Raw genomic sequence first — 25143 nt, 5'->3', positions numbered from 1 at the left:
AGCAGTAGTCATGTTGATGAAGTAGGTAGATGCATGAGAGAATCTTAATTCATTCCAAGCCAAGTATTTCAGGGGTTCACTCTGCCTAGTCAAGCATTGATTGATTGATTGATTTTTAAGATTACTCAGTAACTGTAATAGACTTATTTTATTTCATAAATCAGCCAAAGTTCTTATAAGATGCATTTTCACTATTGTGAGCAGTCACAGTTTCCAAGGCAGTCAAGTGATAAATTGTCATTCAGCCATATCTAAAGCCAAAAGTGTTGACTCTTTTGATTGGCCACACTTGAAGGCAAACGACTGCAATCACAGTGATAGGCACTGCACTTGGTCATCTCAGTATCGCCAGGAATTACTTTTAAACTGGACCGAATTTTGACCAGAACAGTTCAACAATTTAAAAAGGGCTTGGTAGAAAGTCAAACCATTCCTGCTTTTCACATTTAACCAATCACTGCTTGAATCAGTTGTTTCCTGTTTGATGAACGTAAAAATGTTGCTTCAGAAAATTTCCCCCAAGCAGTGCCAAGACAAAAATTTCACACCCTGTTGGAAGTCAAGTCAAACACTATCTTTAAAGCATACTGCATCGTTTACTCACTTTAGGTGGCTTTTCCTCTCTCTTTCTCATTCCATTGGCTGGAGCTGCTGGAGCTTTTGTGGGGGGTAATTTAAAGCAGTTGAACGAGAATTTTCAGTACTTGACTCTTTCTATTTTTGGCACAACAGGCAAAATTTGCTTGGTGCTCAGAATGTTCTTAGGTTTCATTCCTACCTCACACACAGCACAAATGTCACAGTGGCAGCGTTGTATATTACCGCTAGCTTCCCACCTGTTTCTGATTACCACTGGCCGAATATAATTGCCTGACTGTCATGGCTATTTTTTTTTTGTTTGTTTGCTTTTTTACCTGTTGGAGTCTAACCCAGAACAAGGTCCTGCAGTGCTTCCATAACACTTTTCAGTCCAGACAGAACATTATTGAATGGTTTTGACCAACTTTGAATTTTGCTTCCAGTTCCTACAGAGTAGAAGCAATTTGAAATTATCAGGAATGTGTTCGAGGGGAACAGGTGGCAGGATTCCCCTGCAGGCTGGTTTGTTTGATGTGAAACTATAGAGAGAGCCAAAGACCCATATCAGGAGAGAAGGAAACAAACAATTTTCTGAAATCATGCTCAGAAACTGTTCTAGATCTTCAAGCCTTATCAGAACTGATTCACCTACAGATGATTTGCTTTCAAACACATCTCTATGTCTTCTGGTTTATATTTTTAAAAGGTCACACAATATAGAATAACAATGTGTTGCAGGTTAGCATTTTTCCCACATCCTTTGCTGTGCTCACAAGTGCCAGCTGCCATTCTCCACTTGAAAGGAAAATGAAGCGTAGACAGATTGGTTCTCAGTATTGGCTCACTAATTTTTTGTTGACTCCTCACTTTGTACACTTTCAACACAGGTAGGAGTTCCTGCACTTCTACTTTTTAGCCTTTCTTTTCTTAGTAGTGTGTTTATGTCTAGCAAGATACTTAAAATAATTGTAAATTATTTAATATACATTTTTTCACTGTAAGAAAAGTCACCAATAAATGGCGTACATTTCAAACATCAAATTGTTCAGGACTTGTCACCACAGCATGTTCCGTCAAAGACCAGACCAGATTTGATTCCCGTCAAAAATGTTGGGGATTTGAAATGGAAAGGATTTGCCTAAGACATCTTGCAATTGATGTTTTTTTTTTAGATTTTATTATTTTAGGGAAGAGTCATCTTAAATTTCATGTAGCTGAAGCCAGAGACTGGACATTTATGAAAAATGCCTACAAAAAGCAAAATTGCTCCAGCAAAATATGTTTGGTAGTATCAGAAGCCTACAGTCACATTTCCACTTCCTTTTTTCATGGAAGAAGACTGCAGCTATTGATACTTTAGTTAAATATATGACTGAAAATAGTTGTTCACAAATACCACCTTTTATGTAGACACTGTTTAACCACCTTTTTAACCATGAGCTTTCTGTCTTTCGGGCTGTCTCTTTATGGTAGGGAGGGAGAAGAGGTCAAGAGTGGGCGACGAGGGTCGTGGGAAGAGAAATGCCATTCGCCTGCATGATACATACACTGTTGAGACGGTGGTGGTGGCAGACTCAGACATGGTGCAGTACCACGGTGCTGAGGCAGCACAGAGGTTCCTGCTGACTGTCATGAACATGGTAAGAAATCCAGAAACAAATACATACTGACCTTCAAAGAGTTTATGAAGTAGTAACATTCAGTTTTTTTCTAAACAAAATTGGTGCATTTCTGGAGCAGTATCAGTTTTGAGATAAGTGACTTTCTATTAGTCTTGTAACAATTTCAGCTTTTAAGTCAACTTAAATAAAACATTGTAGGGTGACAACAGGAAGTTCAGAAAGTGGAGGCTCTGATGCTGATGCTTCATAACTCTACAACATAGAAACCAAAGGAAGCCTGAAAAAATGTTTTTGTGTCTATAAAGTGTCATTGGAGGACAGGGTTGTATTGTAACATTAACTTCCTTTTATCAAAGAGAATCCAAACAACTGTCGCGTTTGTGTTCTGTGGATTATGCAGATTAAGAGGGATATTGACTTTGGGAAAAGATGTTGATGCTTAATGTAGCACTGTAACTTTTCAATGCTATGAGCTGCACGCCACAAATTTCAGGGACAGACAGACAGACACCCCTAGAGACCTCTGTATGTACATCCCAGATGTGTTCCAGTGTAAGACCAGTATGACTAATTCATGCACATTAACGCACCAGCAACTAAGTCAGCTTTACTGAAACAGAGGGACATATTTGTGTCAACTAGCTGTCTGAATTAAAGACTTATCATTTCTAGCAAATCTCACTACAAAACATAAAGCTAGAGATCCACTTGACTGCTGTCTTCTTTCCTTTCTTTTGTCTTCCCTTTACCCCTAAACATCTCTCTATCTGGTGCTATCTGAAATTGCGTTGTCTTGTTTCTTGCAGGTCTACAACATGTTCCACCATCAGAGTCTGGGAGTCAGGATCAACATTCAAGTCACCAAGCTGGTGTTGCTTCATAGCCGTCCTGTAAGTGTGAATATTCGGCTTCGTTGACCTCCTGTAAACTCTCTGTCAACCTTAACAATCTAAGTCTTAGCAGCTCCTGACCCCACCTAGTGTGTGTGTGACCTCAGGAAGGAGATTGCTGAAAAATAATCTGCACTATGGACTACAAAATGAACATTTCCACTACAAATTAGCATTGCGTGCATTTAATGTCTTGCAAAATGAGCTATTTGTGTGTCCTTGTGAATAGTTGTAACTGAGGCAATGCATCATATTTCTGGCACAACTACCTTGGTCCCCAGACATTTGCAAATCTCTGATTGTCTGACGTTTGTGAAAAGTTCAGTTACACAATGTTTTCTACATAAATGATTTTTGTGTATCTATTTTCGGTTCATGAATGAAGTGAGCTTAGTGTTAGGAAGTGTTTGAGTGTCAGGAGAGAATGATGGTGATTTACTGTACTGTTGTTCAGGACAAGCTTAAGGTGGGCCATCATGGAGAAAGGTCTCTGGAGAGCTTCTGTCTTTGGCAGTATCAAGAATTTGGGGGGCATCGGTACCTTGGTTCCAACCATGTTCCTGGTGGAAGGGATGACATCCCACCTGTGGATACTGCTGTTCTGGTCACCAGGTATGCAGCCAGCACTTACTCTGATGAATTATGGTCAGTGTATTAAATGTAAAAAAAATAAATGAATTATGTGAAAAATGAAAAACGATTTTCTAAAACATTCTTTATGACAGTGAGGGGGAATGAGCTCCACTGTGTCATGGAGGGGCTGGGTTGAATTGTCCAAGATGGAGAGCAGTTTGTTTAGTGACCTCCTGCTCCTTACTAACTAGATCAGTGGTTCTCAACCCTGTTCCTCAGGACCCACTGTCCTGCATGTTTTAGATGCTTCCCTGCTCCAACACACCTGATTCAAATGATCAGCTCGTCATCAAGCCTCTGCAGAAGCCTGATGACGAGCTGATCATTTGAGTCAGGTGTGTTGGAGCAGGGAAGCATCTAAAACATGCAGGACATGGGGTCCTGAGGAACAGGGTTGAGAACCACTGAACTAGATGATCACCAGGTTTGGATAAATGACACTTCCAGCCTTGTGAATGAGTTTATAAATCTTCTAGCATCTGTAGCACTGATGCTAAATCCCCCAGCCCCAGTGGCACAGCAGATCTTCAGCATCTCGTTTCATACAATGTATGAATTTTGCATAGCATTTTATCAAGCACACAACCTGTTGAAGTCTGTTTTCCAGATGCCAACATGCAGCTGTTCACACCTAACTGAGCACTCCCACGTGTGAATGGGAAGCTCTCTTCCTCCTTGTCACAGTAGGACTAGAACACTCAGCACTGCCCATGTTCGTAAAAACTGTTGCTTTAAATATTTAAGACTCTTAAAGAAGTTTTGTCTCCACAGTTGGTCTTTCCATACGCTGAATTGGTATTTCACTCCTCCGCCACCTTAAATTTAGAATGATGCATTAGCTCTAACATGTTGTTGAATGTTAGTGTTAATGTTGTTATTAATTTGGCCCACTTAGTCCACCGATTAACTTTAGTCAAACTCTTCACTACATATAGTTTATTATATGCTCGACAAACATGCATGAAAATTGCAATGTCCATGGTTGACAACATAATTCTGTTTGTGTGCCTTACAAGTCACTGTTGTATACCAAAATACACTCAGCAAAAATATAAACGCAACACTTTTGTTTTTACTCCCGTTTTTTATGAGATGAACTCAAAGATCTAAAACTTTTACCACATACACAATATGACCATTTCTCTCAAATATTGTTCACAAATCTCTGATAGTGAGCACTTCACATTTGCTGAGATAATCCATGCCACCTCACAGGTGTGCCATATCAAGATGCTGATTAGACACCATGATTAGTGCACAGGTGTGCCTTAGAGTGCCCACAATAAAAGGCCACTCTGAAATGTGCAGTTTTATCACACAGCACAATGCCACAGATGTGGCAAGATTTGAGGGAGCATGTAATTGACATGATGACAGCAGGAATGTCAACCAGAGCTGTTGCTGGTGTATTGAATGTTCATTTCTCTACCATAAGCCATCTCCAAAGGCTTTTCAGAGAATTTGGCAGTACATCCAAACAGCCTCACAACCGCAGACCACGTGTAACCACACCAGCCCAGGACCTCCACATCCAGCATGTTCACCTCCAAAATGGTCTGAGACCAGCCACTCGGACAGCTGCTGAAACAATCGCTTTGCATAAGCAAAGAATTTCTACACAAACTGTCAGAAACCGTCTGAGGGAAGCTCATCTGCATGCTCGTCGTCCTCATTGGGGTCTCGACCTGACTCCAGTTCGTCATCGTAACCGACTTGAGTGGGCAAATGCTACCATTCGATGGCGTCTGGCACATTGGAGAGGTGTTCTCTTCACGGATGAATCCCAGTTTACACTGTTCAGGGCTGATGGCAGACATTGTGTGTGGCATTGTGTGGGTAAGCGGTTTTCTGATATCAATGTTGTGGATGGAGTGGCCCATGGTGGCGGTGGGGTTATGGTATGGGCAGGCATCTGTTATGGACGAAGAACACAGGTGCATTTTATTGATGGCATTTTGAATGCACAGAGATACCGTGACGAGATCCTGAGGCCCATTGTTGTGCCATACATCCAAGAACATCCCCTCATGTTGCAGCAGGATAATGCACGGCCCCATGTTGCAAGGATCTGTACACAATTCTTGGAAGCTGAAAATGTCCCAGTTCTTGCATGGCCAGCATACTCACCGGACATGTCACCCATTGAGCATGTTTGGGATGCTCTGGATCGGCGTATATGACAGCGTGTACCAGTTCCCGCCAATATCCAGCAACTTCACACAACCATTGAAAATAAAACTGCACCTTTCAGAGTGGCCTTTTAATGTGGGCAGTCTAAGGCACACCTGTGCACTAATCATGGTGTCTAATCAGCATCTTGATATGGCACACCTGTGAGGTGAGATGGATTATCTCAGCAAAAGAGAAGTGCTCACTATCACAGATTTAGACAGATTCGTGAACAATATTTGAGAGAAATGGTGATATTGTGTATTTGGAAAAAGTTTTAGATCTTTGAGTTCATCTCATAAAAAATGGGAGGAAAAACAAAAGTGTTGCGTTCATATTTTTGTTGAGTTCCGGTAACCTTTACACGCTCCATTTCGTCACAGAGGTTTGTGGCCTGCCCTGAGCCTTGTCTCTTTAATCTAAATAACTAAAGTTTTGTCTCAAAACATGTCAGTCAACTAACAAGCTTTGCCTGACTTTTGCAGTAAATTTAGTTGAGATGTATTTCCGTCTTTTTTTCATCTTGTTTTGACTAATTGTGGGACAAAGGTCCTCTATAAACTGAGATTCTTGACTAGGCTGAACTTAGCTCAATGGCTACAATCATGATCTGTTAACGGTTACATATCTAATTTACTTACATTGACTGCATGTATTTTCTCCCACTCTTCTCCCCATGTTTCCTGTCTCTCTCTTCACTGTGCAGTATAATCAGTCACTCAGATCCCAACTATGCACATTTAAAAAATATTCTATGAATAGCTTCTCACACCTTACTTTACCTTGTAATATATCAATGTTCTTACAACTTTAAACAACAATACCATTCTACTGATTTTTTATTTATTTTTTATGCTTTAGTAGATTAGCCATCCATGAGTTTGTTCAGGATTGGGATTCAGTGAGTCCTGAACTGGAAGAGAAAAAAGCCTGTAATCAAATTTTGAACTGTATGCAGTGAGAGAGGCTGAAACTTTTTTCACTTGCTGTTCTTTTTCTGATGTCCATACAACAAATCTCATGCAATACTGTTAATGTTTTCCAGAAGAGACTGTATCCTTTTGGATAAACCAATTGAGACTTATTCACTTTCAACCTAATTCCTTTCGAGCATAACCCTTGTTTAGTGTGGCTGAATTCTACTGAAATGGTTGAATAGTTTCAATAAATCTGTACCATATCCACTTTGTCTTTTGTCTTTCAGGACAGATTTCTGTGTTCATAAAGATGAGCCATGTGATACTGTGGGTGAGTACCAATATGCATCTCACTCACTCACACTTCTTTCATTATCGATGAGTTCTACAGCAGAGTTCTAGAATCTTTCTTGTGTTTTTCAATTATCTTGACAAACTGTTCATCCAATTCATTTAAAACCCAATGTGTGAGTCTCTGGGACTTTGAGGAAGTACAGTGTTGAATTAATTTCTTTATTTTAATGTGGAACAGCTTGATTTGGCTTTTTTGATGAGAATATAAAGAAAAAGAACTTTTCATTCAGCCAAAGATGCATCTACTAAACACTGGTTTGCATGGGATAAAATTTTTGTGCAATCACTAATTTGACCTTTTTAGATTGTATATCTGTTGACATCATTTTGTTAAAATCTGTCTTACCTTTGACACGAAAGGGTCATATTTTGTAAATGCTTGCTTACTCATGTAGACTCTCAGGATTCAGTGGAAATATTTGGAATAAATGTCTCAAAAGATAAGATAAAATAAGCCTTTATTAATCCAGTAGTGGGTACTTTTGCATTTTTCCAGCAGCAAGGATAGTGCAAATATTTTTGAAAAAGTAGTAAAAGTATAAAAAAAGTACCAAAATAATAAAGCTATACCATATGTACTGATTATAAGAATGGCATTATTGCACATGCCAGTGGTATTGCACAGGTTCTTTCATCAATGGAAATGTTGACATAAATATTAAGATTACAAAAAATTATTATCTATATTGCACAGATTTTATTTATGTCTACAAAATAACATTGCACGGGATATTCGTAAAGTACAGAATATTCATCATATTTTACAGAACAAAACAGGACGAATCACAGCATAAAACACTCCAAAATAAATCCAACACTATGAAAAGTAAAAAGTCAAATTATCCTTGAAGACTCATAAAAAAACAATGTCAAAAATTCCTCTTCGCTTCATTTAAAACTTGAATTTTTAAGATGGTCTCCTCTGAAAATAATCCTTAGAATTTTTTAGAAGCTGCATCACCTGAAAATAATTCAAATTCAGCTCATTTTAGGAATAATGTAGCCGCAAGGGGACACAAGCCAGTGTGTTATTGTGCCGGTCCCAAGCCCGGATAAATACAGAGGGTTGTGGCAGGAAGGGCATCCGACATAAAACTTTGGCCACACCAAACATGCGAATCAAATGTATGACTTCCATACCGGATCGGTCGAGGCCCGGGTTAACAACGACAGCCATTGGTGCTGTCGACCTACAGGGTGCCGGTGGAAAATGGACGACTGTTGGTCGAAGAAGGAGGGGAGGAAGGTGTGTTCGAAGGAAGAGAGAGAAGAGGAACACCAAGAGTGTAGGACTGAGAGTAGGGACTTTGAATGTTGGAACTATGACAGGAAAAGGTAGAGAGCTGGTTGACATGATGCAGAGGAGGAAGGCGGACATACTGTGTGTCCAGGAGACCAGGTGGAAAGGTAGTAAAGCTAGAAGTTTAGGAGCAGGGTTCAAGTTGTTCTATCATGGTGTAGATAGGAAGAGAAATGAAGTAGGAGTTATCTTGAAGGAGGAGTTTGTTAGGAATGTCCTGGAGGTAAAAAGAGTGTCAGATCGAGTGATGAGCCTGAAGCTAGAAATCGAAGGTGTGATGTTTAATGTTGTTAGTGGGTATGCTCCACAGGTAGGATGTGAGCTGGAGGAGAAGGAGAAATTCTAGTTGGACCTTGATGAAGTGATGCTGAGCATCCCTAGAAGTGAGAGAGTTGTCATTGGTGCAGACTTCAATGGACATGTTGGTGCAGGAAACAGAGATGATGAGGAGGTCATGGGCAGGTTTGGTATCCAGGAGAGGAACTCAGAAGGACAGATGGTGGTTGACTTTGCAAAAAGAATGGAAATGGCTGTAGTGAATACTTTCTTCCAGAAGAGGCAGGAACATAGGGTGACCTATAAGAGTGGAGGTAGGATCACACAGGTAGACTACATCTTGTGTAGACGGTGTAATCTGAAGGAGATCAGTGACTGCAAAGTAGTGATAGGTGAGAGTGTAGCCAGACAACATAGGATGGTGATGTGTAGGATGACCCTGGTGGTGAAGAAGATGAAGAGGGCAAAGGCAGAGCAGAGGACCAAATGGTGGAAGCTGAAAAAGGAAGAGTGTTGTATGACTTTCAGGAAAGAGTTGAGGCAGGCTTTGGATGGTCAGGAGGTGCTTCCAGATGACTGGACAACTACAGCAAACGTGATCAGGGAGACAGGTCAGAGAGTACTTGGTGTGTCATCTGGAAGGAAAGGAGATAAAGAGACTTGGTGGTGGAATGAGGAGGTACAGGAGTGGATCCAGAGAAAGAGGTTAGCTAAGAAGAAGTGGGACACTGAGAGGACTGAAGAGAGTAGACAGGAGTACAGGGAGATGCAGCATAAGGTGAAAGTAGAGGTGGCAAAGGCCAAACAAGGGGCTTACGATGACTTGTATGCTAGGTTGGACAGTCAGGAGGGAGAGACTGACCTGTATAGGTTGGCAAGGCAGAGAGACAGAGATGGGAAGGTCGTGCAGCAGGTTAGGGTGATAAAGGATAAGGATGGAAGTGTGTTGACAGGTGCCAATAGTGTGATGGGAAGATGGAAAGAGTACTTTGAAGAGTTGATGAATGAGGAAAATGAGAGAGAACGAAGAGTAGAAGAGGTGACTGTTGTGGACCAGGAAGTAGCAAAGATTAGTAAGGATGAAGTGAGGAGGGCATTGAAGAGGAGTGACAGAAGAGTTTCAGCTAAAATGAAAGGAAAGGTTTACAAAACTGTGGTGAGCAGCCATGTTGTTTGGTCTGGAGACAGTGTCCCTGAGGAAAAGACAAGAGGCAGAGCTGGAGGTAGCAGAACTGAAGATGCTGAGGTTGTCTTTGGGAGTGACCAGGATGGATAGGATCAGGAATGAGTACATCAGAGGGACAGCACATGTTAGAGGCTTTGGAGATAAAGTCAGAGAGGCCAGACTGAGATGGTTTGGACATGTCCAGAGGAGACAGAGTGAATATATTGGTAGTTGATTGAATCCTCGCATCCTTGCTGGTCATCGAATCCAGGCATGTCCACCAGGTGGCGCTGCGACTGAGAGTGTATTTTGAGGGCTGCACTGTGATTATACTTGTGAACCTTCAGGCAAACTGGACCATCCATCCATTCTCTATACACCGCTTTATCCACACTCGGGTCGCGGGGGGTGCTGGAGCCTATCCCAGCTGACTCGGGCGAAGGCAGGGGACACCCTGGACAGGTCACCAGTCTGTCACTGGGCTACATATACAGACAAACAATCACACTCACATTCACACCTATGGACAATTTAGAGTGATCAATTAACCTCAGCATATTTTTGGACTGTGGAAGGAAGCCGGAGTGCCCGGAGAAAGCCCACGCATGCACAGGGAGAACGTGCAAACTCCATGCAGAAAGATCCCAGGCCCACCCCGGGATTTGAACTGGGGATCTTCTTGCTGCAAGGTGGAAGTGCAGCCCTAAACTGGACCATGTACATGCTAGCTATGCAGCACTTCCTGTCCATCCACCAGGTGGTGCTATGACTGATGTGATGAGAGCTGGACTCTGACCACACATGGTGGTGGTAGTCCTATGTTCTGCATTAGGTCCATATTTCTCAGGAAAATCTAAAATTAGAAGACAGAAGGTTGGGTCTTGGCTGCAGTTGGGTGTTCCAACAAGACTATCACCCCAAACACAGATCAAAATGGGTAAAGAGTTGGCTAAATCGGGCTACGGTTACGGTTTTAGACTGGCTTAGTGGCTTAGTCTCCATCATGTCCACTGTGGGATGCTGCTGCTGTCTTTCCTCCAGCCCACTGCTTCCACCTGCCCATTTCTACCAATCTACTCTGCATTGCCCTTACTATACATGATATGTTCATCTGGACACTGCTTGCATCTTACTTCCAGCTATATATGCTGTATATTTAATGCCAGAGCCTTACACCATAACAATGAATTTATAAATCAGATTCAATGTTGGCTTGTTCTGTATATCCCCAGTACTTCTGTATTCATTATGCATTACTTTTTATGTATTATCTGTGTTCCTTATACCATGCATGCATACCAATATATGTTATGTGTTTCCTTGTACTTTTTCCTAGTCTTTTATATCAATCTTTGAGATGGTTAAGAAATTAAGACAGCAGTGACCGTGAAGCTCTGTTTGGAGTCCTGGGGACCATAGGAGACTAAAATATCTCTACAACATACCTGACATAGAATTTACAGAGCTGCAGTAGCCTCTTATCATTGTTTTGTTAGATTGAAATTCACTGATGTGTACCAAGTTAAAAAGGAACATGCACAGCCTAAAAGGGAAGTGTATTCATCCTCTTAAGTCCTGAAACCCTCTACTAAGTTTGAAAAGCAAATTATCATTAAAAAGTCACCTAAATAATTTATCAGAGCCAGGGACTGTAAAAACATGACAATCATGGGATTTCAAACTTTCAAGGGGTCCTTGAATTATTTATATGTGACAGGCTCTTTCGTCAGAATAATCATCAAAACCTAAGTTGAAAAATGTGGTATTTCATCAAGTCATTTTATTACTTGTCTATTTACAATTTGACAACAATAGATCCTATCAAGAACAAAAAATTCTCAACACAACCTAGAAACCATGACAGACTTAGCTGTGACAAACCGTGACATGACATAAGTCAGCAACTTTTCTCCTGAACTGCCGATTGTTTTTTACACAGAGCAGAGCAGATGGCAAGAGATTAAGTGCAACTAAAAAACACTTAATCGATGAAATACATGCAGCATATCCCCAAAACTTTATACAGCAGAGCAAGTTGGAATCTTTTTTTTTTTTTTTCAAAATACATACAGCATGGTAAAGTACCTTTCAAGAGTAGATGTGCAGATTAGTGTAAAATTGTCAAGTTTGTGGATGTTGGAAAAATGTGAATGGTAAAGTATTTATAGTGTGTCAAGCCACTATTTTTCTAGTATTGGTTACACCCGTGGACACTTGGAAATATATTGTACACTTTGTTTCCAAAAAAACCAAACATTTTATGAAACAATAAATCAAAGCAATTATTCTTTTTTTAAAATAAATGATGGAATCATACCTGCTCAGAAGATATTTCTGGATACTCTCTACTTCAAGCCACAGTTGTGCTTTTTCATAAAGGTGCAGGACTTTATATTATGGTATAAAAATGAACTGATACTGAGTAAAAATGTAATTGGAGCAGAGAAAATAGTTGAGATGCAGACAGTTAATGTGTATAACCATGCACTACATTTTGTTATTCGTGACAGTCATGACCCCTAAATATTGAATGCAAGAGACTAAACCACAAGTGCCTTCCAGTGGCAGATGCACAGCTCTGCTGTCACTGGTGTGTGAGTGTAAATGGGTGAATGAGAATTGTATGGTACTGCGAGGTGAAAAGATGCCATATAAGTGCAGACCCTGTAGCATTTACCATCAAACTCACTGCCATGTCCTGTCCTTCTGTTACAGGTGTAGCTTATCTGGGTGGTGCCTGCAGTGCCCAGAGGAAGTGTGTGTTAACGGAAGATAATGGACTCAATTTGGCCTTCACCATTGCTCATGAGCTGGGACACAAGTAGGTTATGATCTTTTGAACAAGTGCACTTCATTATTAAATCACGCTATTATACTGCTGCTGCTGTGAGAATGCTGCAAAAGTGTGGTCATCTTTGTACTTCATGCGTCACACACAGTGCCAGAGCACAGTGTGCAAAAGTGCAGGTAACCAGACTTCAGATTCCTTTCAATCAAGATCAGAATTTATCATTATGATAAAAAGAAAGCTTCTTTAGTTAAGCTTCAGTTACATTCCACTCAAGTTACTCATCCAAATCTACAGAAAAATTAACTGAATTGTTCCTTGGCCCTATCAAATACAGATGTTTTTCTCCTTGAAGATATCAGACAGACTGACATCATGTATGTTTAGGAATTTAACATGCAGTTCAATACAGACTTAGTTCACCTCCAGCACATCCACACTTGTAGAATGAAAGGCAAAGCCATCTGCTTTATTTAAAGTTAGGTAATCACACTGAGGGACAGCAGACAGGCTGTACTTAGACTGCTGGACTCCTCAGCCCATCCATCCATCCATCCATCCATCCATCCATCCATCCATCCATCCATCCATCCATCCATCCATCCATCCATCCATCCATCCATCCATCCATCCATCCATCCATCCATCCATCCATCCATCCATCCACCCACCCACCCACCCACATATGTAACAGACAGAGAGAATGTTTTAGAATAAACAATAAAACTATTAGAGTAATTCACATGTGAAATAAACATGGTGAAAATTTGATAACGATCTGAATGAATAGGTTTCAAAAATCATCATTCAAGTGAATCCGTAGAGATTTAATTTGGCATGTAGAAATATCGACACTTTTGGCTTTTCTCAAGTCCTCGGGCAGACTGTTACAACAGCTCAAAGAATAATAACTAAAAAGATGCAGAACCAAAGGTCTTGCAGTCTTGTCTTGCACTTAGAGCAACTTAAAGATTCTTCCCAGACAACCACATAAACTATCCTGGTTCAGGGTGAGTAAGATTTCCAATGCATTGACACAGCAGACAGATTTCCAAACTTACCAGGAAATTCAGTTTCTCTTTTTTTAAAAAAAAAAAAATCTAAATGCTCTCAGGACAGTATGTCAAAGAAATGTAATACATTCCATCTGGTCCATGTGTGATGCTGATCTGACTATTTTTCTAACAGTAAAACAAATATTTCATTTACATCTGTGATGGAACTCAGTACTCAGCTTGATAACAGCTGCTATGTAACAAATAATTTATTTTATTTACCTTAAAAACTGTCACTTTTTCTGTGACAACTTGCACTTTGTGATTTGCCATTAGGTCCCAATGGATCACATCTCTTTGCTGGAGATAATTTAGCATTATTGATAATTAAGTTAATGCTGATGTTCTACATGGGTAAATTCATGCAACTTTCTCTTACTCATGTGAATCCTGTTGTCTGATGCTGCGCTTATTTACTACATAGAGACAAGATGCCTACACAGAGCTGGAAGCAAGGAGCTTCAGCTCCTGTAACTATTTTGTGAAAATATATATTATAGTTATTAGCCCTGAGTCTCATTAATCTGATGTCTCCTGTCTTCACTGAAGTAAAGTTTTTCTTTCTGGACATTGCAACCTGTAATAGATGTGAATGAGTAAAGGTTTTATGATTTTGGCCACAAACTGTCACTCTGTGGTGTTTGGAATCATATTGGTGCTAAAATGTGGAAAAATCCTTCCATAAATGGATTTGCACAATTCTTAAGTTGGTCGCTTGTATATGGTTATCTGTTATGTGATGGCATGCAGTTGACATTGCTGCCCTGATTTTTATAGAAAAGTTACCAGAGTGCTCATTTAGACATGAAACTAGCAGACGGAGTTGCAGTCAGATTGATGCACAGTACATTTTTTTGTATTTAACAAAATCCTGTGGCACACCACCAACCACAAATGTTACAAAACAACACAGTGTCAGTGTGTGTGTGTGTATAAAATTAAAGTGTTGCACAACATTTAAAAACAAGCAAGCAGATCCCTCCCTCCCTCCATATATACATGTATGCACACAACTGCACAAGCACACACACATGCACGCCCACACACACAGACACGCATGCGCACACTCTCACCACCGACTGTATGGAGACATGGCATGGCACTGACTATTATGGAGAACGCCTCCATTGGGGCCGTCCACACTGGAAGGAGTCGCAGGCCATGACCGCCAGGGGTGCTGGCTCCCAGACCCCCCGACCTCAACAGACAGGGGAAGCCCCCCAGGATCTGGTCAAGTAAGTAACTGAGGGGCTTTTTAGTCAGTTTCAGCTGCTTTGGTGTTCATAAAATTAACAACAGATGCACTAGAGGGGTAACAATGAGACAACCCCCAAAACAGGAATGAGTTTACAGGTGAAGGCCACTGACATTTTTTTCCTTCCTAATATTGTCTTACTGTTTTTCACTAGTTTTGCATTTGGCTAGGGTAAGTGTCACTTCTGGTAGCATGAGGCGACACCTGGACCCTACAGAGGTTCCACAGACAGTCCAACTCCTCCAGGATGAAACATCAATGCGTGCCATTGCCAGAAGGTTTGCTGTGTCTCCCAGCACATTCTCAAGCGCATGGAGGAGATTCCAGGAGACAGGCAGTTAGTCTGGGGGAGCTTGACAGGGCTGTTGAAGGTCCTCAACCCATCAGCAGGACAGGTATTTGCTCCTGTGTGCAAGGAGGAACAGGATGAGCACTGCTATAGCTCTACATAATGATCTCCAGCAGACCACTGGTGTGAATGTCTCTGATCAAACAATGAGAAAGAGATTTAATGAGAGTGGTCTGAGGGCCCAGCGTCCTCTAGTGCCCGTTGTGCTCGCTGACTGGCACCGTGGAGCTCGGCTGGCAACACAGGAATTTGCAAGTCCACCACTGGTGCCCTGTGCTTTTCACAGATGAGAGCAGGTTCACCCTGAGCGCATGTGACAGACATGAAAGGGTCTGGAGAAGCCATGGACATGGGCGTAACCACCATCTCAGAAGTGAGGGGGACAAATTTTTCAGAGTGATTTATCATTCTCCTATATTTAATTGCACCGTTCTTAGTGGCTAAAGAACCACATAATCCCTAACAGCCACAGTACAATACCAGGGGACCAACTAGGCTAGTTCTTTAAACTATAAAGTATAAAACTTTAAACTATAAAATCTAAAGTTTTAGTGGCCAAACTCTAGTTGAGTTGACAACAATGTCCCTTGAACATCTACTGGACGAGTAGCCAGAGGTGCCAAACACAGAACATGAAATGATCAGTACTGCCTGGTTTCTCCCTGCAATAGATATCTTATTTTCAGGAAGTTATAATCTCTCCTTACCTGTAAAGACCCTACATCCTTGTCCCTGCTGCTGGCCTCTGATCCATCTCCTCCCTGACTCTGCTCTTTCTGTTATGGCAATAAACATAAAAAATGTGGTAAGAAAAATTCTGAAATCGCATTAGGAAGAGTAAAAATTGCAGTAGAATTTAACCTCAAAATCACTTTAACCCATAGATACATATTTTTTTCACCTCTGCAGACCCTGCATGGTCAACATTACTGCTGGCCGCCGCCTCTGGTCCATCTCCTGCCTGACTCTGCTCTTTGTTATGGAAATAATCATTAAAAAATCTGAAAATCAAAATTCTGAGATAGAATTTGAAAGAGAAGCCGTAAAAATAGTTGTAAATTTAACCATTTTTATACCATAGATAGCCTATTCTTTTTTCTCCTCCCTGACTCTCCTCTTTTGGGACCAAAAGACTTAAATACATGGAGAGCAATTGTGAGCGCATCTTCTACCCAGAAATGAAAGAGGACTGGGTTTATTCCAAGAATAAACTAATTAGCAGTAATGTAACAGAGGCAACCACATTTAAATTATTGTTAACTAGCTTAACATATTGATATATTGTCACGTTTTACCTTGTCATCATTTAGCTAGCAAGTCTAACATTGTTTGCATCCAACAAGGTCACACAACTTACACGTTTTTTTTGGAAAGAACTGTGTAAAGTTTTTTGCTTCTTGCTAGCTCTGGCTGGTTTGCTAAACATTACTCCAGACGCACGTTCAGCACTGCTCAGCACAGCAGCATGTCTCCTGTGGAACACCTGCGTTAGCATGCGCTCATGGTGCATTCAAAGACGGCTCGGGAAAACACGTTACTGGATGCTAATAATGGGTTTAGCTGTTGTAACGGCTGAAAAAAGTGCGGGTGACAGAGGGGACAGATGTGGAAAGTGCGGGGGACATGTCCCACGCGTACCCCGCGTCCGTTACGCCCATGGCCATGGAGAACGTTATGCTGCCTGTAACATTGTTCAGCATGACCGGTTTGGTGGTGGGTCAGTGATGGTGTGGGGAGACATATCCATGGAGGGACGCACAGACCTCTACAGGCTGGACAATGGCATTCTGACTGCCTTTAGGTATCAGGATGAAATCCTTTGACCCATTGTCAGACCCTACATTGGTGCAGTGGTCCTGGATTCCTTCTGGTGCACGACAATGCCCAGTCTTATGTGGTAAGAAAACTCATGTAGTTCCTGGAGGATGAAGGAACTGATACCATTAGCTGGCCCCCATGCTCACCTGACCTGAATCCAATAGAACACCTTTGGAACATTATGTTTTGTTCCATCAGACACCATCAGGTTGCTCCTCAGACTGTCCAGGAGCTCAGCGATGCCCTGGTCCAGTTCTGGGAGGAGATACCTCAGAACACCATCTGTCGTCTCTTTCAGAGCTTGTCCCGGCATTGTCAGTCATGCATACAATCACATGGAGGCCATACAAACTACTGAATACCATTTTGAGTTGCTGCCAAGGAATTTCAGCAAGATGGACTAGCCTGCCACATCATTTTTTCACTTTTATTTTTGGGTGTCTTGAATTTAGGCCTCCTGGGGGGTTGATCATTTTCATTCCCATCAAACAATGTGGCACTTTTCATTCCTAACACATTATCCAGCCCATATCAATGCTAGTATCCAGTTCGTTTTTCCCCGTATTGAAATACGATGTATTTTCAAAGTGTTCCTTTAATTTTTTCGAGCAGTGTATATATATATATATATATATATATATATATATATATATATACATGGCTTGTTTCACTGATAGCAACAGCTCTTTGGACTTCATATTGAGAGTTGACCTCACAGGATTCCAAATACAAATACTACACTTGAAATGAACTCCAGACCTTTAATCTGCTCCTTGTAATTGAAATAATGAAGGAATAGCCCACACTTGGCCATAGAACAGCTGAGCACTCAATTGTGCAATTACTTTTGGTCCCTTAAAAAGGTGGAGGGCTCGTCTAAAATGTGCTGGAATACCTTCACTGTTCCCTTGATTTGGATGTAAATACCTGGGTCACTAACCCATTCAAGGCTGTCAGTGCAGGCTGAAAAGAAATACAATGACATCTTCTCAAAAGTTTTCAATTGCTTACTATTATGTCACACAGTGCAGCAGTGTTGATATCTTGCCATTTCTGGGTGAGTGAGAACATGTCCAGATTGGCAGTCTCCAAATGTTGTTGCTTGAGGTGCAGCTTTGAACAGAATCCATTCATTTTATCTAAACTTCTGAGCAGATTTTCATTTCAGCCTTGTATGCCACATATGCCAGCCTTACATATCAGTTATCACTTGCAAGCAGCTTTGGAAAAGCAATTCTTTCCCTGTTGTTTTCTCCAGCAATTGCTTTCAAAAAGGAAGTTCTCTGACATCTCCATCCACAAAATGTACATTGGCCAAGCGTGGGGAATGGCCACCTGTATCTGTAGACACCTCAAATTGCAATGCAAATTTACCACAGATGCAAATTTTTCCAAAGCAACTCTTTTGATGTCTACAGACATGTCATCAACACATCTGACAGTTGTTTCCTGAGAAAGGAACTTTAGCTATATCTTTAACTGTGTTGGGGCGAAGCATCTTGTTTACGATGACTTTGCACGCAGGTAGTATTCATGTCTCTGCCACAGTGTGTGACTTGTTTGATATGGCTACGAGGAGTTTGGCCACTTGGTAGCTAGCTTTGAGAGCTTCCTCACTCATCTTTGTGTTTTTTTTTCATTAAAGTTCCTTGTTTTTCAGTGTGTTCTTGTTTCAGTGCGGCAAACAAAATAGTCTGTGCACTTGACGATCTCTCTTACTAACTCCCGTCAGCACTCTCGCTGCAGTGTTTTGGATCAGCTGTTTTTCAGAAAGCTATTGGGACATCCTGATAGTAAGGAATTGCAATAATTAAGCCTGGAAGTAACAAATGTATGGACCAGTTTTTTCTGCTTCACTCTAAGATGTTTGGGACCAAATGCAATGACTTCAGTCTTGTCTGAATTTAGTAACAGGAGTTTGCAGATCATCCAGGTCTTTTTGTCCCTAAAACAATCTTGCAGTCTGGCTAGCTGGTTAGTTTCATCTGGCTTCATAGATAAATACAACTGACTGTCATCAGCATAACAATGGAAATTAGTTCAGTGCTTCCTAATATTATTGCCAAAAGAAAGAATGTATAATGTGAACAGTATTGGTCCTAAGACAGAACCCTGAGGAACTCCATGATTGACCTCACCATGCTCAGAAGAGTCATTGTTGACGTGTAAAAACGGGAACCTCTCTGATAAGTAAGATTTAAATTAATCCAGTGCTGCAACTTTTAATGCCAATAGAGTGTTCTAGTCACTCTAATAAAAGTCTGTGGTTGATAGTTTCAAATGCTGTACTAAGGTCCAGCAAAACAAGTATAGAGACCAGTCCATCGCCTGCTCTGGCCCCTGGGAGGCTTCTGACTGTGGTCACTGTTGTTGTTAACTTCATGTTTCTGACTATGGAGCTGCCAACGATCAGAATTGGTTTCTCAGCAGGTGTGTCATTGAGTGGCAAAAAGCGATTTGAAACGTGAAGCGGTTGGTGGTGAACCAGGACAAGGAACTTGAGTTTAGGACTACGTTTCCCATGAGCCGACACTCAGCCGCCCTCCCAGCTACTCGGGAGCTGCCAGGGGACAGCTAGCAGAAGCTAAACTACTGGCTATTCTATTGCGGTCGACACTGACTAATGGAGCCTGACTAGCCGCTAGTGGGTTGTTTTCCATGATGCGGAGCCGCGCTTCCAATTCAGAGAGCCTCACCTCCAGAGCTACAAAAGGACTATATTTATTACATGTACCATTATTGTTAAAGGAGGCAGAGGAGTAACTGAACATGTGACACACTGAGCAGGAAAGAGAAGGCGAGGAGGAGGGAGACAAAGAAGCCATGCTAACTGCTAAGCTGCTATCTCTGGTCCGCTACCAGAGATAACAGGCTAAGTTAGTTTTAAGTGCAAGACTTTGAGTAATAAGTGCTTGAAGAGAAAAAGTGTATGTTATGATTCTAAATATTAACATTACTCAAAGAGATTTGATGAGTATCAAATTAGATCAGGTGAATAAGCTAGGATAGTCGGAGAACAGCGCGAGAACAGGAAGTGATGCAATATGCTCACCATAATGTCACGTCCCAGGAACTTCGTAGCTCCACCATATACAATGTATGCACTTCATATACAGTTGTGAACAAAAGTGTACATGCACTTGTGTAGACCATGTGTAACATGGCAGTCTTGAGTTTCCAATTACTCTTAAAACTCTTAATTTTCTGTAATGGAATCTTTAATGACAGACAAATCTTTGTCAACCAAAAATCAATCATACATTTTGGTTCTTTTATAGGACATCTGGGAGAAAGGGACATTACACAATACCAATGCCAAGTGGCTGGTTACATATAAGCAGGGCACAGCAACCACCCAGAACGAGGACCAGTCAACATCACCAATCCAGACATCTAACAACAGCAGGTCCAGGCCCTGACAGGATCTACTCCTACTGGCCAAAGAAGCTAGCAGGGCTTCATGATCCCCTGGCAACACAAATAAGTGAGCTGCTAGCAACCAACACTCTCCCAGACTGACGAACACACGGCAGGTCAGTCGAGATCATGAACGATTCCCTTTGATCCACCATCCAGTAAGAGAAGACAGTTCTACCCAAGCGTTGCCTGGATTGACTACAAGAAAGCCTTTGAGTCAGTGGCCTGCATATGGATACTGGAGTGCCTAGTTCTATACAAGACTAACAAGACATTGATACCACTAATTCGGAACTCAGTGCAGCTGTTGAAAACAGCACTGGATGTGCCTTTTCAGGCCACTGCACATGTGGCCATCAAGCGCAGCACACACCAAGGTGATGCACTGTCCCCACTGCTGTTCTGCAGAGGCCTAAATAACCTCAATCAGATCATCGTGTTTCTGACAGCAGAAGACAGATGGTAATGAGGAGAACGAAGAGGTAATGTGAGCAACCAAACTGCCCCTCCAAGGTATGTACTATTGACATACACAATAGGTGACTGACATCAAGAAATTGTACAAGTGGCTAGAAAAGGCCGGCCTAATGGTCAGCACAGAGACTCTGATCATGGCACCACAAGAACAGAGTACCAGATCCAAAGAGGCAGGTGTCTACTCCTGCAGGCAGAAGCATGCTGTGCAAGAAGTCACCTGAGGCAGTCCAGCACATGGTTGCAGGATGCAAGATGCAACCTGGGTCAGCGTATGCTGGAGGCACAACCAAGTGACTGGGCTAGTATACAGGAACATCTGTGCCAAATATGGATGAAAAGACACCAGGTTCTGGGACTCGCCACTGAAAATGGTGGAGAATAGCAGAGCTAAGATTCTGTAGGCCCTCAAGTTCCAGACTGATAAGCAGCTGCTGACTAACCAGTACTGACAGAAGTTGCAAATGTGGTTGATGCAGCAATCCTAGGTGACAGTAGCAATAGGAGGAAAGACTGACAAGGGACAGAAAGAACAACTGGAACAGATGTGGAAGGTGAAGGCCAAGGTGGTCCCAGTGGTTCAGTCATATAGCTTGAGAAGTTACTGAGTCGTTGGATAGTTTGGATGAATATTTGATGTGAAGATTGCTGTACCCAATGCAGTGGTCACCAAATGATTTTGCAGAAAAAAGGCAGTGACTAAAACCAAACCAAACTGATTTTATTTGTGTTTTTGAACAGTAATTGGTATAGTAGTGGCTATTGACAGGGAAGCCCAGGTGGATCTCTCTGTGGTTACATTTCTAGCTTTATTTGCTGATGATCAATCTTTTTCATACAAACTTGACACTCAATTGTGAATGCATTATGCATTATACACTATTTTTGTAATATATGTGGTATGCTGACATAAATTACATCCTAGTGCGTAGTATATATAATTAGTTGTGCAGTTCTCAAACCGTTCTATTCCTTCTGGTTTGATGGCAGTGCATCTTCTACAGTGAAAGTATGGATCTTAAACTGTCATCACAGTATTGCTTAGATTTCAGCAAGGGAAAAGTCTGCACTTTATTTATTAGTTTCAGAGTCTGTGCCTGGAGTTCAGACTAGTTTGTTATTTTTAATTTGCAAATGTGGGTCATGTCTTTGGGTGGAAGCTCACATATAGTAACTGTGCCCATGTACGTCCTCCCTGTTTTAGCACATACGCTCCTCTCTGAGGCTCTCTATTTGTGTCTCTTTCACAGACATGAATTGGTCATGCTCAGATGAACTGTAAGAGTTCCTTCGTGTCGGAGCTTCTCTCAGGCTCTGATTCTTCTCCAACAATATGTCGCAGGTGTGTTCCTGTACGATATGCTGCTGGTTGAAGAGGATTCACTGCACTAAACTGGTTTTTCATTGTGTTCTGTGTGTACTGTAGCTCTGTGCATATTTTTGTTTTGTTTTGTCACAATTCTTAAATGAAGATTGATATTAAAATACTATTTACAGTGTTCTATTCTTTTCACTCTTGACTCTCTCTGTAGAGTACACTACATGTTGCTTTCACACAGTGTTCAAGTGTACAGTATATGCACAGTTATGCCCTTTATGCAAAAACATTGCTTGTGAATAAAGATTGCATACTGAAATTACTCCATTTGACAGTTTATTAATTTTATAATTTCATAATGAAAAGAAAATGGATTCATCACATTTATTAGACCTTGTAACTCATTGTGTTAGAATCTGGCATTCCAGATAAAGTGGCACTAATTACAAGCTCTTTTGGGAAATACAGGCAGAATCTGTCTTATTTGAATGTCCAACATCTCAGCTGTGGTCTTCTCTTTGTAATTAAAATATGTGGTGTCATCACACTAAAATATAAAGAACTTTCTAAGACCCCCAGGAAATTGTGTAGAATTTTTAAAAAATCTTCAAAGTTTTTGAAATGAATCATTCCACTGTGGCAAAAATCATCTACAACTGGTGTAGATATAATGAATAGTTTTCTCTCCCCAGAAAGTTTTGCCATTGTTAACATTTTAAGTCACTCTTGACTTGGCAGATTTATATCCTTTGTTGTGTAAACCGGCAGCTCCACCACCATGACTGCTGTCGCTCTTGGTGACCTGATATCACAACAATTCACACCTAGAGGCAAGTGAGTCTTGGTTGTTAATGGACCATTAGCCATGTGATCTGGAGTGACTATAAATTCTGGAACTCCCCATTAGTTGGTGAGAACTGAAGAAGTCTGTTAGCCTAGCCGTGCTAGACAACCCACGGCAACGAATTTAATTCTCTGCCAGGGTGGGTCTAGTTACCCTCCATAAGGCTCGAGGTTGGATGCTCCTAAAACTGGCCGGACCAATCACCATGAAGTGTAGAGTCAGAAGGCGGGCCTAACGAAGTGACGACAGAGGCGCGACGATTCTGACAGAAACAACCGGCGCACAATAAACAGTTATCTTTCGACTCGGCTTTGGCCACAGCCCTTAAAGATTTGAAGCTAAAATTCAACTTGAAAGATAAACAAAGGACGGCACTGAAGTGTTTCATTGAGAAGAAAGACGTATTTGGACTTATGCCGACGGGATATGGCAAATCCTTAATATACCAGTTGGCTCCGCTGGTTGGGAAGCTAATGGGACTTAGCCACAATCCGCCGGCGCTCTAGGAACTACGTCAGCCTATTCGTTGCATTGATTGGTTGTATACCTACCCAATTGCTGCAGTGGGATTTGATAGACAACCTTTTAGCCCGCCTCCCTCCCTGTCGAGCTTCCCTAGACCCTTGTGCCGTCAGAAACATGGGTATAGCGTGGCTAGGCTAGAAGTCTGTTGAATGAGAGATGAAATGTCTTCAAGAACTTACAAGAGAAGTCCAGTTTATTTCTGCTGAAGCACCTATAAATAGCTTTCTTGTTTGTCCAGTGAGTGTGTACATTTGAAAATCTTTGGATTTTAGGGCTGCATACTGCATCGCACATTTAATATGTATAAGGCAAAGTAGATAAAACTGAACAAAAACCTGCATCAGTCAGAATATGCATATTGTATTTGGATCTGACCATCAATTTAGTCCTATGACTATGGAAAGGACTTCATTTTAGCTCGAAAGGGCAATGATGAGACTGGGAACAGAGCACTTCATAACATGCTGAATATATCACTCGCTGAAAAAATGCTTCTGAATGGATCTAATCTACAAAGCATGAGGACTGTGAAGATGGGTGGTGGAGTCCCTTTTTTGTCTCAACTACTATTCTTTGACGCAATGTCTTTGTATCCATGTCTTTTCCTCAGCATGGGAATGAGCCACGATGATGACCATACCACCTGCACTGGCCACTCCCATATTATGTCTGGTGAATGGGTGAAAGGAAGAAACCCCAGCGACCTGTCCTGGTCCTCCTGCAGTCGCGATGACCTGGAAAACTTCCTCAGGTAAGAAGCAGTCGGCTTTAAATGAAGTTGATCTTTAAGATGTTTATGTACTTCTTACTATGGTACTATACTGTAGGAATAACAATGCCTTTTTTTTTAAAATTAGTCTCTGTTAGGATTGTGGGGTGTGGAGAACCCAGGCGCAGACATTACTGACAATACACTGGGCATAATGAAAAGAAGGGATTTATTAATCAAAATCAAAACTACAATAACAAAGAACCAGACTGAGGAAGAAGCACTAAAGTCTAACAGAAGCAAACAAAAAAAGTCAAGGGAAGGAACTCACACACAAGGGCATAAAAAAACTGGGGAATCGAACAGGCTTACGTCCATGCAAAAAACAACAGAATCCAAAAGGGTTAAATCCACAAAACGGGAGGAAAGTGGAGGAGTCCATAAAACTGAGTAATCCAGAGGTGTAGGAGAAGCAGGGAGCGGCATCTGAAACCAGGTTAGTGTCCAACTATGCACCACCAAAAACTGAGGAAAATGGCAGAGCTTAAATAGCAGGGGAGGGGGACCAGGTGGATTGAATTGAGCTGATTGCAACAGCTGAGAGTGATGAAGTAATGAGGTGACAGAGCCAGGGGGCGAGCGACTGGGAGAGAGACAGAAGGGGAAGACAACAGACAGAGGGAGAC

The 25143-nt window shown here is 41.5% G+C and overlaps 1 protein-coding gene across 1 annotated transcript in view; it reads left to right on the top strand.

The window, feature by feature from the left end:
- The window catches only part of adamts17 (ADAM metallopeptidase with thrombospondin type 1 motif, 17), a 109260-nt gene that overhangs the window by 38560 nt on the left and 45557 nt on the right, over nt 1-25143 (top strand). The window contains exons 4-9 of the mRNA XM_051960392.1: nt 2053-2219; nt 3008-3091; nt 3546-3703; nt 7098-7141; nt 12621-12726; nt 24359-24499. Of these exons, the coding sequence (XP_051816352.1) occupies nt 2053-2219; nt 3008-3091; nt 3546-3703; nt 7098-7141; nt 12621-12726; nt 24359-24499 (700 nt within the window). The remainder of the gene's footprint in view (nt 1-2052; nt 2220-3007; nt 3092-3545; nt 3704-7097; nt 7142-12620; nt 12727-24358; nt 24500-25143) is intronic.

This window comes from Acanthochromis polyacanthus, chromosome 2 (assembly GCF_021347895.1).
Source record: "Acanthochromis polyacanthus isolate Apoly-LR-REF ecotype Palm Island chromosome 2, KAUST_Apoly_ChrSc, whole genome shotgun sequence".
NCBI lineage: Eukaryota > Metazoa > Chordata > Actinopteri > Pomacentridae > Acanthochromis > Acanthochromis polyacanthus.
Note: the sequence above shows the minus strand (reverse complement) of the source record. Positions and strands in the feature narration are given on the sequence as shown.